The 13,603-nt window shown below is 41.9% G+C and overlaps 1 protein-coding gene across 1 annotated transcript in view; it reads right to left on the reverse strand.

The window, feature by feature from the left end:
- The window catches only part of TTC23 (tetratricopeptide repeat domain 23), a 51,498-nt gene extending 38,664 nt beyond the window's left edge, over positions 1-12,834 (reverse strand). Inside the window, exons 1-5 of the mRNA XM_023529012.1 lie at positions 12,543-12,834; positions 11,018-11,217; positions 8,881-9,004; positions 5,944-6,094; positions 5,648-5,773 (exon numbers count right to left, since the gene is read on the reverse strand). Of these exons, the coding sequence (XP_023384780.1) occupies positions 5,648-5,773; positions 5,944-6,094; positions 8,881-9,004; positions 11,018-11,197 (581 nt within the window). The 5' untranslated portion in view covers positions 11,198-11,217; positions 12,543-12,834. The remainder of the gene's footprint in view (positions 1-5,647; positions 5,774-5,943; positions 6,095-8,880; positions 9,005-11,017; positions 11,218-12,542) is intronic.
- Positions 12,835-13,603: the final 769 nt, after the last annotated feature.

Here is a 13,603-nt window from a genome sequence, read left to right on the forward strand (position 1 = left end):
TGCCTCGCTGTGTGGGGGCGCTGCTGCAGGCCCTTCTCAGACCCTGGCACTACCCCACAGCCGGAAACGGAGGCTGTCAAGCTAATGCACTGTACAGTGAGCCTTCCGGAGTCCCCCGACAGCACGCTGCTCACATAACAGACAGGATGGAAAATAAAATTACTTTAGCTTCGCAATAGATTTAATAAAAAGAGAATCGAGGGGCGGATTATACCAGGAAATAACTAAATTACGGTCTTACCCCCATCTCCAACTCACTTAGAGCATCAGTCAATTTCACGGCATCTTTTCTGACTCCATTTGCTCACGTGTAATGTTTGAGAGAGCAGCGTTTTCTCCTTTTTCATTTCTATCTACCTGCCAGGGACGCTTTGAAGATTTATTAGCTAGTAAGCCCATAATGCGTGATCCTAAAGCTATCGAAACACTTCGGGAAGCACAGCAGACAGATGAAAAGACAGGGAATTCTGAAAGCAGAATGTGGCCGTGTGTTAATCTGGCAGGTCCACAACTTAAACCATGGCATATTGTATTGAATGAAAATATATCCGCAGTGATTCTACAGAGCACGCGATGAGACGCTGTCTCCTCTCCGATGAGCTTCAGAGGCTCTCAGAGGGATGAACGCTTGCTCTTAACATGCAACAAGCAAATGCAGTCTCCTGTGGCATTACCGAGGCGACAGAGGGTTTCCTTAGAAAAGGTCTGGAATTTGGCAAGAATACTGAGCCGCAGTGAAAAGCAGAGGCTTTGTGGGAATGCTATTGATGAGATTTTCTGGAGGCAGAGGGAGCAAAGGTTTACACCTGGGTCTCCCTCTGCCTCAGGGAAAGACTTTGCTCTGTAGAGCGCGTTGTCAGGTGTCAGGGTTCAGGGTCTGGAAGCAAGAAAGTGACAGACAGCGCTGCTCTGCCACCTCCCGGCAGTGACCCTGGGAAATGACCTTGCTTCTCTCAGCCTCAGATGCTTCATTTGAAAATAGAAATGAGCAGAGGACCTCACCGCATGGGGAGGACCGTGGCTTAGAAAGGATGAGGCCTTGCAAAGCGCTTAGCGAGAGCCCGGCATTGAAAGCAGTCGAGAGCTGGTAGCTAGTGCAGTTGTTTAAAATCACCGTTATTATTATTTGCAAATGTTTAAGAAAAATGTGTGTTTCACTACATCCTGACGCGGTGTTAGAAAGGACATAGTGACAGAGGGAAAGACAGAAACGCAACACTCTGGAACGGTAAAGCGTTCGTGGATTCAAGAAATAGGAAGTAGATAAAGTATATGAAAGCCATCTGTGCCGTGTGGCTTTTCTGCTTCCCCACATTAAAAAAAAAAAAAAAGATTTTTTAAAAAAGCGTAAATTGAGAGCCTTGCTTCAATCACAGGAATGTAGGGTGAGGAAAAGTGCCAGAAAAAAAAAAAAAAAACAAAACCATCTCCTTCTTGGTTGACGAGGCATAAAGCGCTCCAAGCACACAGTGTCCCACGGGAGGAGCCGACAGGGGAAGCATCTTTGCTGGAGAACAGCAGGGAGAAGCAGGGCTTCGAACCCCTTTACGCCCCAAAGACAAACACAGAGAAAGTGACGTATTAAAGAAACACGTCTACAGAGGTGCAGCCTGGACCTCAGGACCTCCAGGTGACGGTAGGCAATAAAAAATGAACGCGGAGTCCAGAAAGCTGACTGGACCGACTTAGGGACGACGGTGGGGTCTGAAAGTAAATGTTATTGCCGAAGTGTCAAATATGTCCCATAAAAGCCAGCGGGCATGCTTTGTGGGGAAGCAGATGGAAGTGAGTAAAACTCCAGCACGCTAATGAGGTGATGGCAGGTAGGTAGGTATACATACCGCCCCAACCTGCCATTGTTTTTTTGTTTTTTTTTTTCCATTATTTTCTACCTGTTTCCAGGAAGAACTGGCTAAGGGAGAAACCTTCCCTATTTTTTTTTTTTCCCTTTGGAAACCTGTTACAATCACTTTCCAAATCTCAAGACGAAGAAACAAACTCGAACTTTAAAATGAATTATAAAAGACCATCTGATTCTCAGCTTAGGTGGCTCATGAGAGCAAAGACAAAAACACTCAGCCGACTCAAGTCAGAGAGAAAAAAAGAAATACAGGAAAGAATACTGCATGCCAGGGGCAGCCTTGAACAGAGAATATTAGTCTGTGAGGTAAGTACATGCTTTAAAATCCGATCATTTCTGGGATGAAAGCACAGCCAGGTAGAAGGGATGAGGCTTCGGGCCACATTTAGGGATGGAAGGCAGGGAGCGTGACTCACTCTCATACTCCGACGAGCACCATAAAAGGCAAGGCGAGAGTAGGAGAGGATGCACCTAAAAGATACCCTTTTAAGAGAAACGTAAATCCCGCGAGAGCTGCCTGAGAAATTATCCTGGCCTTCCACCTCCAAGACCTGGCAAAAGAAAAGGCCCCTGTGCTTGCCATTATAACTATAGAAATGAACAAAACCAAAGCCTCCATTACTTCTTAAAGCACTTCGGTTTGCATAAAACCTTCACATTTCGATGAGGGAACGAAGCCAAGTGATTGAACGAAAACCATCAGTTTAAACATGGAAGTGCCAGTGACTATGTCAAGGTGAAGAATCGGGATGGAAAAAAAGAAACAAAGTTTAACTCTGCTAAACGCCAAGTCAATTTGTTACGTGTTCAGCACGGAGGCGTACGAGGCGCGCCATCTGCTGGCGAGGTTTGGAACTGCTAATTTGGAAAGCACTCTTGGAGGAGGTGTGGATTCTGGCAGAGAAAGATAATTTATTCTATTCCGTAGCAACAGTGTTCAACATTAAGTACTAATAATGTGAGTCAGGTCTCAACAGATGGCAACAAATATCAGATCTTGGACCTCTGATTGGCATATTTCCTACCTTACCACACGAGAGAGAATTCTGAACTGATAGCTCCTCCCAGTCCCTGCCCTTGGCCTCGTCTGGTTACATAAGCGCAATGCTACGGTATGAATTCTTTGGGGTCTGGCTTCTTCCAAACATTTTGCTCGTGAGAATCATCTGTGAAGTTAACCATGGAAGTGCCTGGATCATTTTCTTTGTATAAACAGATCACGATTTTATCTATCCTGCTTTTGATCAACATTTGGGTTGTTTCCAGTTCTTCCTTATTACAAGTAGCGTACCTTTGGACATTCTGGCTATGCTTTTTGGTGACCATATGTATGCGTTTCCATTGGGTGTGTATTTAGAGGTGATATTGCTGGGTTGGAGGGTATGCACACTTTTAAGTGTAGTAGATAAAGGCAGCTTTCTAAAGCAGTTATACCAAATTTGTTCTAAATAACAACATATAAGAAAGCATAGGATAGCACGACATCCTTGTCGACACTTGATATTATCAGTCTTTTAAAAACCTTTGCCATTCTAATGGCAACGGAACAGTATCTTATGACTTTAGATTTCATTTCTTCAATGAGTTGGAACACTGTTTAATGTTTACTAGCTATGTGAGTACTTTCCTTGTGAAAAGCCTCTTGCCCATATTTATATTCGATTGTGTTTGTTTAATTGACACATAGCAGTTCTTTACAGATTCTAGATATGAGCCTTTGGTCAGGTATATGTATTACAAATATCTTCTTTCTCTCGGTGGTATGAAATATATGGTGATTTAAATACAGAAAAACATGCGACCAAGCAGAAGGAGATAAAGAGAATTAACACACTCAAAGGTCCTTGCGTTGTCCAAGAGGTGTTAAATTGACTAATTTCCATTAGAGTCTAATAAGTTAGGGATATAAGTGACAGATTCTATGGTAACCAGTAGAAGAAAACTAAAATAATGTATAACTTACCAGTTAATAGGAAAATGGAATGATAAAAATATTTGACTAAACTAAAAGAAGTCAAGAAAGGAGAAAAGAAAGGAACATAAACCTAGTAGGAGAAAAGCAAATTTACACTCCAGTGTATCAGTAATTAGAACAAAAAAAAAAAAAAAAATGAAGATTAAAGGATGGACAAAGTTTTCATAGGAAAATTTATACCGAAAGAGAGCTAAGGTGTCAATTTTAATATCGGGCAAAATAAACAGAGCTATAGGGACAAAGAAGTACAATATACATTGACTGATAAAACAATGGATTAAGAAATGCTGCCACGTTAACCTCCCGCCCAACAGAATATATCAGACTATAGAAAACAACGTCTGGCAGAACCATGGACAGCTCTACCTAGACCGATAATTGCAGTTCAAAATTTAAACATACTCATCTTAAAAATTAATTATCAAATTGGCAAAAGATAAAAATGTAAGTTTGAATGACAGAATTAATAAGGTCCCCCTACAACAGACTTATTACAACCTTATACAAGTAAAGAACCCAATTTCTTTTGTAGCACACTTGGAACTTTCACAAAAATCGCCCTTGGACTAGGTCACAAAAGAAGCTTCAGTCACTTTCAGAGTCCATACCATATAAATACGTTTCCATCGATAATGCAATAAAATCAGCCATCAATGACATCTGAATACCCTGAAAAATCTCATATATCCGCACACGAAAACATGTATCACGTGACTAATCTTTGGATTCAAGCGTAATTTATACGCTAAATTATGAATACTAAGAAGTTAATGTTGGTGATGATGGTATGTGTTAAAAGTTAAAGCGGGACTTATAGGAACATTTTGGAAAATACCTTTAACTTTTGGGTGGGAAACACTTTCTGGACAAACTCCAAAAGCACAAATCATTAGGTTAAAAATGAAGGGATTTGACTCTAGCAAAATTAAGAATTTTATTGCCACGAAGGACACTATAGACAACATTTATAAATGGGCAATAGAAGTGAGAAAATATTTGCAATAGCACTAATTTATAATATACGATAATCTCTGGATTATCAACAACGGCAAAAAAGTACAGGAAGTCAGACAAGAAAAATGAGTAAGACTACTAACAGGCTGGTCACAGAAGGGGATCCCAAATGGCTAAGAAGTATATGAAGAGGTCCTCGAACTCATTCATAAGAGAAACCTAAGTAGAATTGAAAAATAATTAGCCAGCCCGTTACATGCATAGGGTGGCAAAGGTTAGGACGGACAATGCAAATATTATTGGGGATGAGAGGAAACAGGAACCCACGTGTGTGGGAGGGGGAGTGTCGACGGGGGCAGCGCTGGCCAGTGTGCCATGAACTTGAAGTACGGATGTACCCTGTGACCACGCAACCCTACCCCTGGGGGACAGACCCCAGGAGAAGTCCATTTTGGCCACAGGAGTGGAGCTGCATGAGGGTGCTCATGGCAATGCCATCATGGGAGCAGGGAGCTGGGGACAAGCTGAGTGGCTAGAGCTAGGAGGATGGCCGAGCACGATGTGACAGACGCCTCCTAAGTGGCGCTGAGCAGCAGCCAGCAGCAGCAGTGAACTAAGGTACAGACACCGACTACAAACAACGCCGAGTGAGAAACAGTGAGAAACCGTGAGATATATACTACAAACATATTGTCAAGTGACACACGGAGATATGTCCTGTCAGCATGAAAGATTGTCATAACCGTAAAAACCAGGACACAGCATCACGAAGAAACGCCTCACGCTTGAAGACAGATGCTTCTGGCAAAGCACCCCCAGCCCCCGCGTACACAGAAAGTCCTAACCCAGAAACTCACTGTGCGAAAGACAATGTGATCTGAGCTTGAATTTCTATCCATTCGTCCTTTATAATCCTTCCACACTGTAGCAGCTCCTTCAAAAGTCTCTCTGCTTTTGTCAAGTTCTCTGCAGCTTCCTTAAATCTGAGTTGTGTTCAGGAAACTTTACCCTTGCTTCTAGATTCTGGGACCCCAGTTCCTGGACATCTCTGGCTCTCATACTTCCCGTCACCCTCCCTGAGTGTGGCCTTGAGCATTAAATACCAGTACTCGGAGCAGCGTTTGTGTTTGTAAGGAGTAGAGGCAAAGGATACTTCTGAATGGAGAGTAAGGCTCTCCCCAACGTATGGAAAAGCTCAATCGAACACTTGAAAACATCCAGATTGTCGCTGAAGGGAGGCATGATGGCGTTGGTGAGGATTTCTCTGGCTTTTTCTGCATGTTGTTTTGCCTGCAGTGACAGTCCTGTGGACAAAGAAAAAGAAGTGTCTGTTTCATCTCAGCTGGACAAGAATCTAATGAGGCCTCCTTCACGTATCGTCAAGTGACACTTGGAGATGTATCGAGGCAGCTGAAATATTGTCACGAGTGTAGAAATCTAAGAAGTGTTTCATACCTAGTACTTATAATAGAATTTTCCCACTCTAGTACTCAAGATAAATTTTTCCCAGAATGTGTTTTTTAAGACATAAAATGAACAGAATGAGCAGGAATTGAACAGCTTTGAAAGCTCACCGATATCAGACGTAAAACATGTTCTAAGTAATTATAAAAAAATTCACGGAATGCAAGGACTGTCGCATTCTGGGCAGGAAAGAAGATATTCGTGAATTTTAAATCTGGCTTTGTGATGGCAAGCTTAATGGAATACGAAAAATTCGGAATCTTCTGCTCACCCATCCATAATTAGACTTTGGAGAGTTATTTTCACATAATACAAGTATGATGATATCTACGAAAATTTACAAACACGATTGCAATGAGGTAATGGGCTAATGTGTTCCCACCTCTTATTCCTATGCGGTAATAAATAGACTAATATGAAAAAAAAATGGAGTAAAAAAAGTTACTGCCAAGAACCAATTCCCTGGGGCAGCCTGGTGTCCTTCCACAGGCTTATTAATGTGTGGCAAAAGTGCCACTGGGCGTCACCTGTTATGTTTCGGGGCATTTCACTTCACTCTCCCACCCCTTTCCCCACACTGACACCCCCTGACACACTTCCCTCCGCTCACATCCACACACTCCTGGTCCAATGTTCTTCATTCTATGGAATCGTATCTCAGATCGCTAAAATCGCTGTCAAATATGAAGTTGATTCCGTTCCTATATAAAGAATATATTTTCTGATAGAGAAAATTCAGGGTATGCGCTTCATGAAGAACCTCTTACAGAACTGTGTCTTATTTTCTTTAAAGCACACACTTCCTCAACGTGCCAGAAATCTATTAGTGCCAACTATGCACGCGGTACTGCAAAAGGCATGGTAGACTGTGTTTTCAACTTGGTCCACGCGTTCACATCGTGTGCACTCAGTTTACTGGAGGCAGTGGGGGCTGAGGTTCAGGGACACTGGCTCTGAAGTCACACCGACTGGAATGAAGTCCCTGCTCTTATTCCCTCACCACTCACCCTAGAACTCTGGCCTCAGCTTCCTCAACTGTAACCGGGGATAATAATATTACCCACCTTACAGGATGGTGGTGAAGACCGAATGCATGGAAAATAGCATGGTGGCCAGCACCCTATAAGACCTCAGCAAATAGCAGATACTGTTTTTTACTTTAAATTGAGAAAGAAAGACTGTCATGCAGAAAGGGAGCAGACTGTGGAAGAAAAGCATCATTTGAAATCCCAGATGCCAGGTACCAGCATCCAAAATTCCAGAGCAGAGTCTCAGATCATCTGCTTATTAACAAAGCACTCTGGGGTGAGCTGTGTCAACTCAGACTTATCGCCTCTGAATTGGAAACACAGGAGGTGGGGGTGGGGGGGTGTGAACTAGATGATCTCCAAGGTCCCCTCCAGCTCTGACAGTCCCTCATCTAAAAGGTAGAACCAGTGTATAATCAGAGTCGGCCAAATTTATCAGGTGGCAATTTTACGTGTGGCACTGTGGTGTTTTCCATGTCTGTTATTTTGTTTACTCATTGGGCAGATCCTGGGAACTGAGCATCATCATCACTACTACCACCACCATGAGCATCAGCATCAGCATCAGCATCACCACCACCATCAGCATCAGCATCAGCATCAGCATCAGCATCAGCATCAGCATCAGCATCACCACCACCATGAGCATCAGCATCAGCATCACCACCACCACCACCATCACCACCACCATGAGCATCAGCATCAGCATCTGTTCACATGAAGAAACACAGTACAAAGATGCGCTCTCGTGCCTCTAGTCCTAAGTTGCCCAATCAGAAAGAAGACATGATATCCTGTTGTTTTTACCTTCCCTGCACCCATCCTCCTTTCCTGTCTTCTGTTGGGGGATACCTGGCCCCCAATCTGTGTGATTTAGCCAAGGCCGGCCTCTCCTCAGGACCCAAATTAGAGTCAAAAGACCGATCTGACCAATCAGAGTCTCCCCAGCCTTCGGTATGCAACCCACACTGACCCAATCAGAATGCCCACATCCTCAGATGCCCAGATTTGGTGGAGAGACAGTCTTTTCCTCCTGGGGAATGCTGAGGAGGAAGTCGAAATGTTGTGGGCAAAGCCTGGCAAAAAAATGGACACAATACAGAGAAAAACAGATGCGAGTGGTAGAAAGAAAGAGAAATGGAAATGGATTATCTGTTTGAACCCCTGAATCTTGCCGAGCCTACAGTAAGTTTTACCCTTGGATTGTTAAATTGTATGATCCAAATAATTACCTTCTGTTTATGGCCACTTGGTTTAATTTTTTATTTAATGGGGGTGGGGGAGCTGATCGCTTACAGGCAGAAGCCTCTTCATCAATCTGAATGTGAACGGACCCCATTTTAGGCCCCTACTCTGTGCCCCGGGCCCTTTCTACAATTCAGTCTGACAAATTAATTTTCTTAAGATCATAATAAACAAAGCTCCAAAGGGCTAAAATCTTCCTTCTCTTTTTTTATATGTTATATAAAAAAAAAATCTTGACTCTTTCTGAGAGAGATGGCTTCTCACCATGTGGAGTGGAGAAGGTTCAAGAAAACGCAATCCTTCCAGTGAAGTGTGAGTCAAATTTGGCGGGGAGAAAAAAGCAGAAAACCCACCTCTCAGCTGGAGGTAGCCTTGAGCCAGGTTGACGTGCGCCTCTGCCAGTTTCCAGTGGGGGTCGCCATAGCAAATCCGTGTCAGGGCCACGCAGCGCACCAGCTCCCGAATCGCCTGCTGGTACTGTGAGACAGAGAAGCCGTTTAGACAGCTGAAAGCACAGGGCCACAAGGCACAATATCTGTAGTTATATCCAGTTGATATATGTTTATTGAGGGCCTACTATGTGCTGGACTTGGTTCTAAGCACCTGGGATATGTCAGAGAACAAAACAGACAACAAACAATCCGTTTGGGGCAGTATGGCTTAATTCTGTAGCAGAGAAAGGCTGCCAGCTTTGGCCTACCTAGCACAAAGCCTGGCACATAGTAGGTGCTTCATAAATATCTGTTGCATAATGAATAAGCACATATTCAAAGTTGGATTCATGCCCTCTCTCCGCAATCCCGCTCTTCCTCCGGTATTCATTGCAATGACGAAGGCCACTAGCAAGCCTCCAGTCACCATGCCAGCTGAGACCTAAGTCGGGAATCCTATGCGACTCTTCTGGCTGGCTGTTGCTTCTCCATGCCCTGCGTCCCCTCAGTCACCAGGCGCTGCTGATTCACATTTCCAAATTCCTGTCAAAAGATCTCAGTGTCTCTACCGTCTCTGCTGTAGCCTGGGCTCTCGTAATTCCCACTGGGATTATTGCAGATAGCCTCTGAAATGACCCTCCTCCACCGGTCGCGCTCCCTTCTCCAGCCACCTGACTGACCGTTCTAGAAACTGAAACCTGCTCACGGCACTCCTCTGCCTACAGTCCTATGGTATAGTTTCTTACACCTTGCAGAGAAAATCTAAATTCTTTCCCTGAACATTGAAAACCCACTGGGCCCAGCTCCTGTCCGTGAATCAATCTCATGTCCTGCCTTGTGTCTCTAGAGCCTGCCTGCATCTCGTAGAAACAAGCTAAGTGTCCATTACTGGATGAATAAAGAAAAGGTGGTGTATATATGTGTATATATATGCGTATATATACACATATATATGTGTGTATATATGTGTGTGTACATATACACACATATACATATATACACATATGTGTGTATATATGTGTATATATGCATGCATACATACATACACATACATACATACACATACATGCATACATACATACAGACACACACACACATATAGACACATACACACACAATGGAATATTATTCAGCCATGAAAAGGAAGAAAATCCAGCCATTTACAACAGCATGGATGGAATCTGAAGGCATTAAGCCAAGGGAAGTAAGTCAGACAGAGAAGGACAAATATCGTGTGAGCTTACTTATGTGTGCAATCTAAAATAAAAAATTGTAACTAGTTGTGGTAATGATGTTCACTAGACTCACGGCGGTGATCATTTTGTATGGAAGCACGATGCTGTACACACCTGAAACTCATCTCGATCACTGCCCAGTCCTCTTCCCCCGGCCCCCACGTTCACCTGAGCTTGTGTCCATCACAGACCTTATCACACTGACTACCACTATCTGTCCCCCTATCTATCTTCTCAACCGAACCATAGGTCCCTCCGAGGCAGAGCCTGTGGCCTTCCGACTGTGCCCCCAGCACCCGCACGGCACTTGGCACTTATTACACGTACAGTAGATATTTGAGAAATGAATGAATGAATGAACAGGGCCCAACAAATAGAAGGTGGTAGAGAAATGCATATTGAATGAACGAGCGAATGAGTAAAACTTTTAAGAAGTATATATAGAACAAGATAAAGGACCTAGGAAATGTAAGCTCTGGAGAGCAGAAGCTTCATCTGCTTTATGTTGTATTGCACTACCGACACCTGGCCCATAGGGGGCGCTGATTACTCACTGACTGATGGGCGAAGCCTACAGCCAGTCATTCCAGTATACACACAGGTCAGGGTAGACTTGTTTGTTCATTCGTGCATCCATTCAGCAAACGGACGCTGACTGGCAACTGCTGCGCTGGAACCCTGAGCTGTACTACACCCAATCGAGCTGTGACAAAGGCACACTCCTGTTTATATTCTTCTGCCAAGCTTCAGATTGTAGGGATGTAACCTAAGCTATTATACTTCTCAATTCCCAGAGCACAGTATAGAAAAGAAAGGCCCCTTACTTCATGCCTGCTGGAATAGGACTTTGCTTTCTCTTCACACAGGTGGAGTTTCTCTCGAGGAGGCTGAAAGAGCAATGTCTGAGTCAGCTGTTTCGAGATCTTCTTTTGAGGCGTTATGCTGACAGCACCAACAATTTCATCTAGGTGGTTGGATATCTGGGTTTCCTGGGATTCTTGCATATTTTTACATACATTATCCTCTGAATTTTAGATAGAAAAATAAGTGTTAAATGATGATTTCCGTAGTTACTTTTAGAAATACACATTTTTCCTTAATTCTGGCAAGCTTGACTCTTCATGTAACTTATGCTTTTTTTTTTTTTTTTTAAACCAAGGCCTCCAATCAAACATTCTGCTTCAGTCAGAGCCAGTTACTCTTTAGGTTACATATATTTGCTGACAACTCACCCATAGGAAGTCACTTCCTTTCCTTTCTATCTACTGATATTTTGCCCATTTCTCAGGCCCACACTGGGTCCTGACCCTACTGTGAAGAATTTCTTGAATATTTCAGCTCACATCAATCTAAGTGCCTGAAGCACCCATGGTCCAAAACAGGCATGAGGTTCTATGCATGAAGAACTATCCAGAACTTTTCTTTTAAATGTTTTTAGTTTCAGTCTCCCAGCTAGAGTATGAGCTTCTTGAGAAACCTTTTTTTTAAAATTTTATATCCCCCTATATGGATTAACAGAGACTCTTCAAGAAATATTTATTGCATACCTATTATGAGTTAGGCCTTGTAGAGGTATAGATGTGCCACTAGGTATTCTATTTACTAGAGGAATTAATGTTTCAAGAATCTTTAAGATGTTATATTTTGGAATATATTTGGGCTAGATCCTAAAAACATGTTGCTATTTCAAATATGCTTTAATATGTCATTCTCATTTATCAATATTTTCCTAAAATATTAGTTTATATTTGAATGAAAATATCATTTTTGAAATACTGCAGAAGTGCCGAATTTCATTTTTGATAATTTATCATTAATTACCTATTGATTCTGCTTTGTGTACCAATATTATGTTTTGCTTGGTCATTAGCAGATTGTCCCTGGATCTCCTTACCTACAAATATACACAAACTTTGAATCCAAAGACGATTCTAATTTTCTCTTATGTTTTTTAATAGGTGGGTTGTCTATTACACTAGGTATAACATACGAACAAAATATATCCTTTTTACTTAATAATTACAATAACATTAAGTGTCCCTCTAAATCCATATTAAAGCAACAACAAAAATCCAGCTTCTTAGAGTATAAAGTAATCTATAATTAATCTTATGACCTTGTTCCCTTTATCATTCAAAACTCCACTGCTAATCTGAGAATAATGTTCTTCTAATCCCACTCCTAAGAGAAAAACACCCTCCAAAAACCCCTCTTTTTGCGACTCTTAGACTGTGCCCACATTTTAGCTGCTTTAAAGGAGACATTTATTCCTTTAAAACTAGCAAAAAAATCAGGAAAGTTTCAACTCTCACGACTAGCTCTGCGTCATAAAATCCTTTGTTAATTTACCCTGTATGCTTGAGAGGTTCTCCGTTTCTTTTTCGAACGAATTACACAGCTGTCTCGACAGCCTGATTTGACAGACCGGTTCCCGCTGTATCAGTTTGGTGATTCTTTGAACAGATTGATAAGCATCAAAAAGTCGAAAGCGGGATAGCTCCAGACTAAAGCAGAGTAGCCTTCTCCCATACCCCACAAAACTCCAGGCGGAAGAATGAATGATTAGAGCATGCACCAATAGGGAGTGGAGCAGAGTATTTTGTCGAAGTTTGAAACCCAATCCTTTGGAGCCAGAGGTGGGAATTTTAAAGTGGGGCCGTCTTTTCCTTGGAATTTTCTTAAAGTGGTATCGCTGCCTATTGATGTTAAAATTTTTCAAAGAATGCTGAATCAGTAGTTTAGAGTATTCCCTCCACCCTTGTTTTGAGTGAGGCAAACTGTGAAAATTGACACGTGACAGATTTAGAGAATTTTTAAGTTAGCCATAGGATACTATACTAACCACAGAATCACTTGGCTTACTTTTGTGTCAATTTCATGGTTAGGTGTGGGGGGTGGGTAGAAGTTATTTTTAAGATGATTCGTTTTTCTTGATCAAATATTGAATGTTAAATTAATGCATTAAAATATTTCCTTTTTTAAAGAAATGAAAATAAGAAGTTTAACACTGATTATAAGAAACCATTTTATTGTAAATCGAGTGTCTGTCTTCAATATTAGGAGCGGGTCTTATTATTTGGATTGATCTTTAATATCCCAAAGAATTTTGTTTCTACACAAACTGTAGGTTTCCTCATTTTAAGTCTAGCAAAAAATTCCTAAGTACCATAAATTCTTAGGTATTTCGAAACCTGTATAAAGGGTCTTAGAAATGCATGACATATACCATGCCGTATACTTCAGCAATTTCTGAAGATCACGCTTGATAAATGAATAATTGGTACTTCATTGTAACTCATGCCTTGTTTTGGAATAGGTTTTATTTTTACTTACTATAACTCTGCTTTCTAGGTTATTCATCTCTAATAATAATTAAACCAATGTAAAACTAATCATAAAGTCAAGGTTGC

This window comes from Pteropus vampyrus, unplaced genomic scaffold (assembly GCF_000151845.1).
Source record: "Pteropus vampyrus isolate Shadow unplaced genomic scaffold, Pvam_2.0 Scaffold34, whole genome shotgun sequence".
Taxonomy (NCBI): Eukaryota; Metazoa; Chordata; class Mammalia; order Chiroptera; family Pteropodidae; genus Pteropus; species Pteropus vampyrus.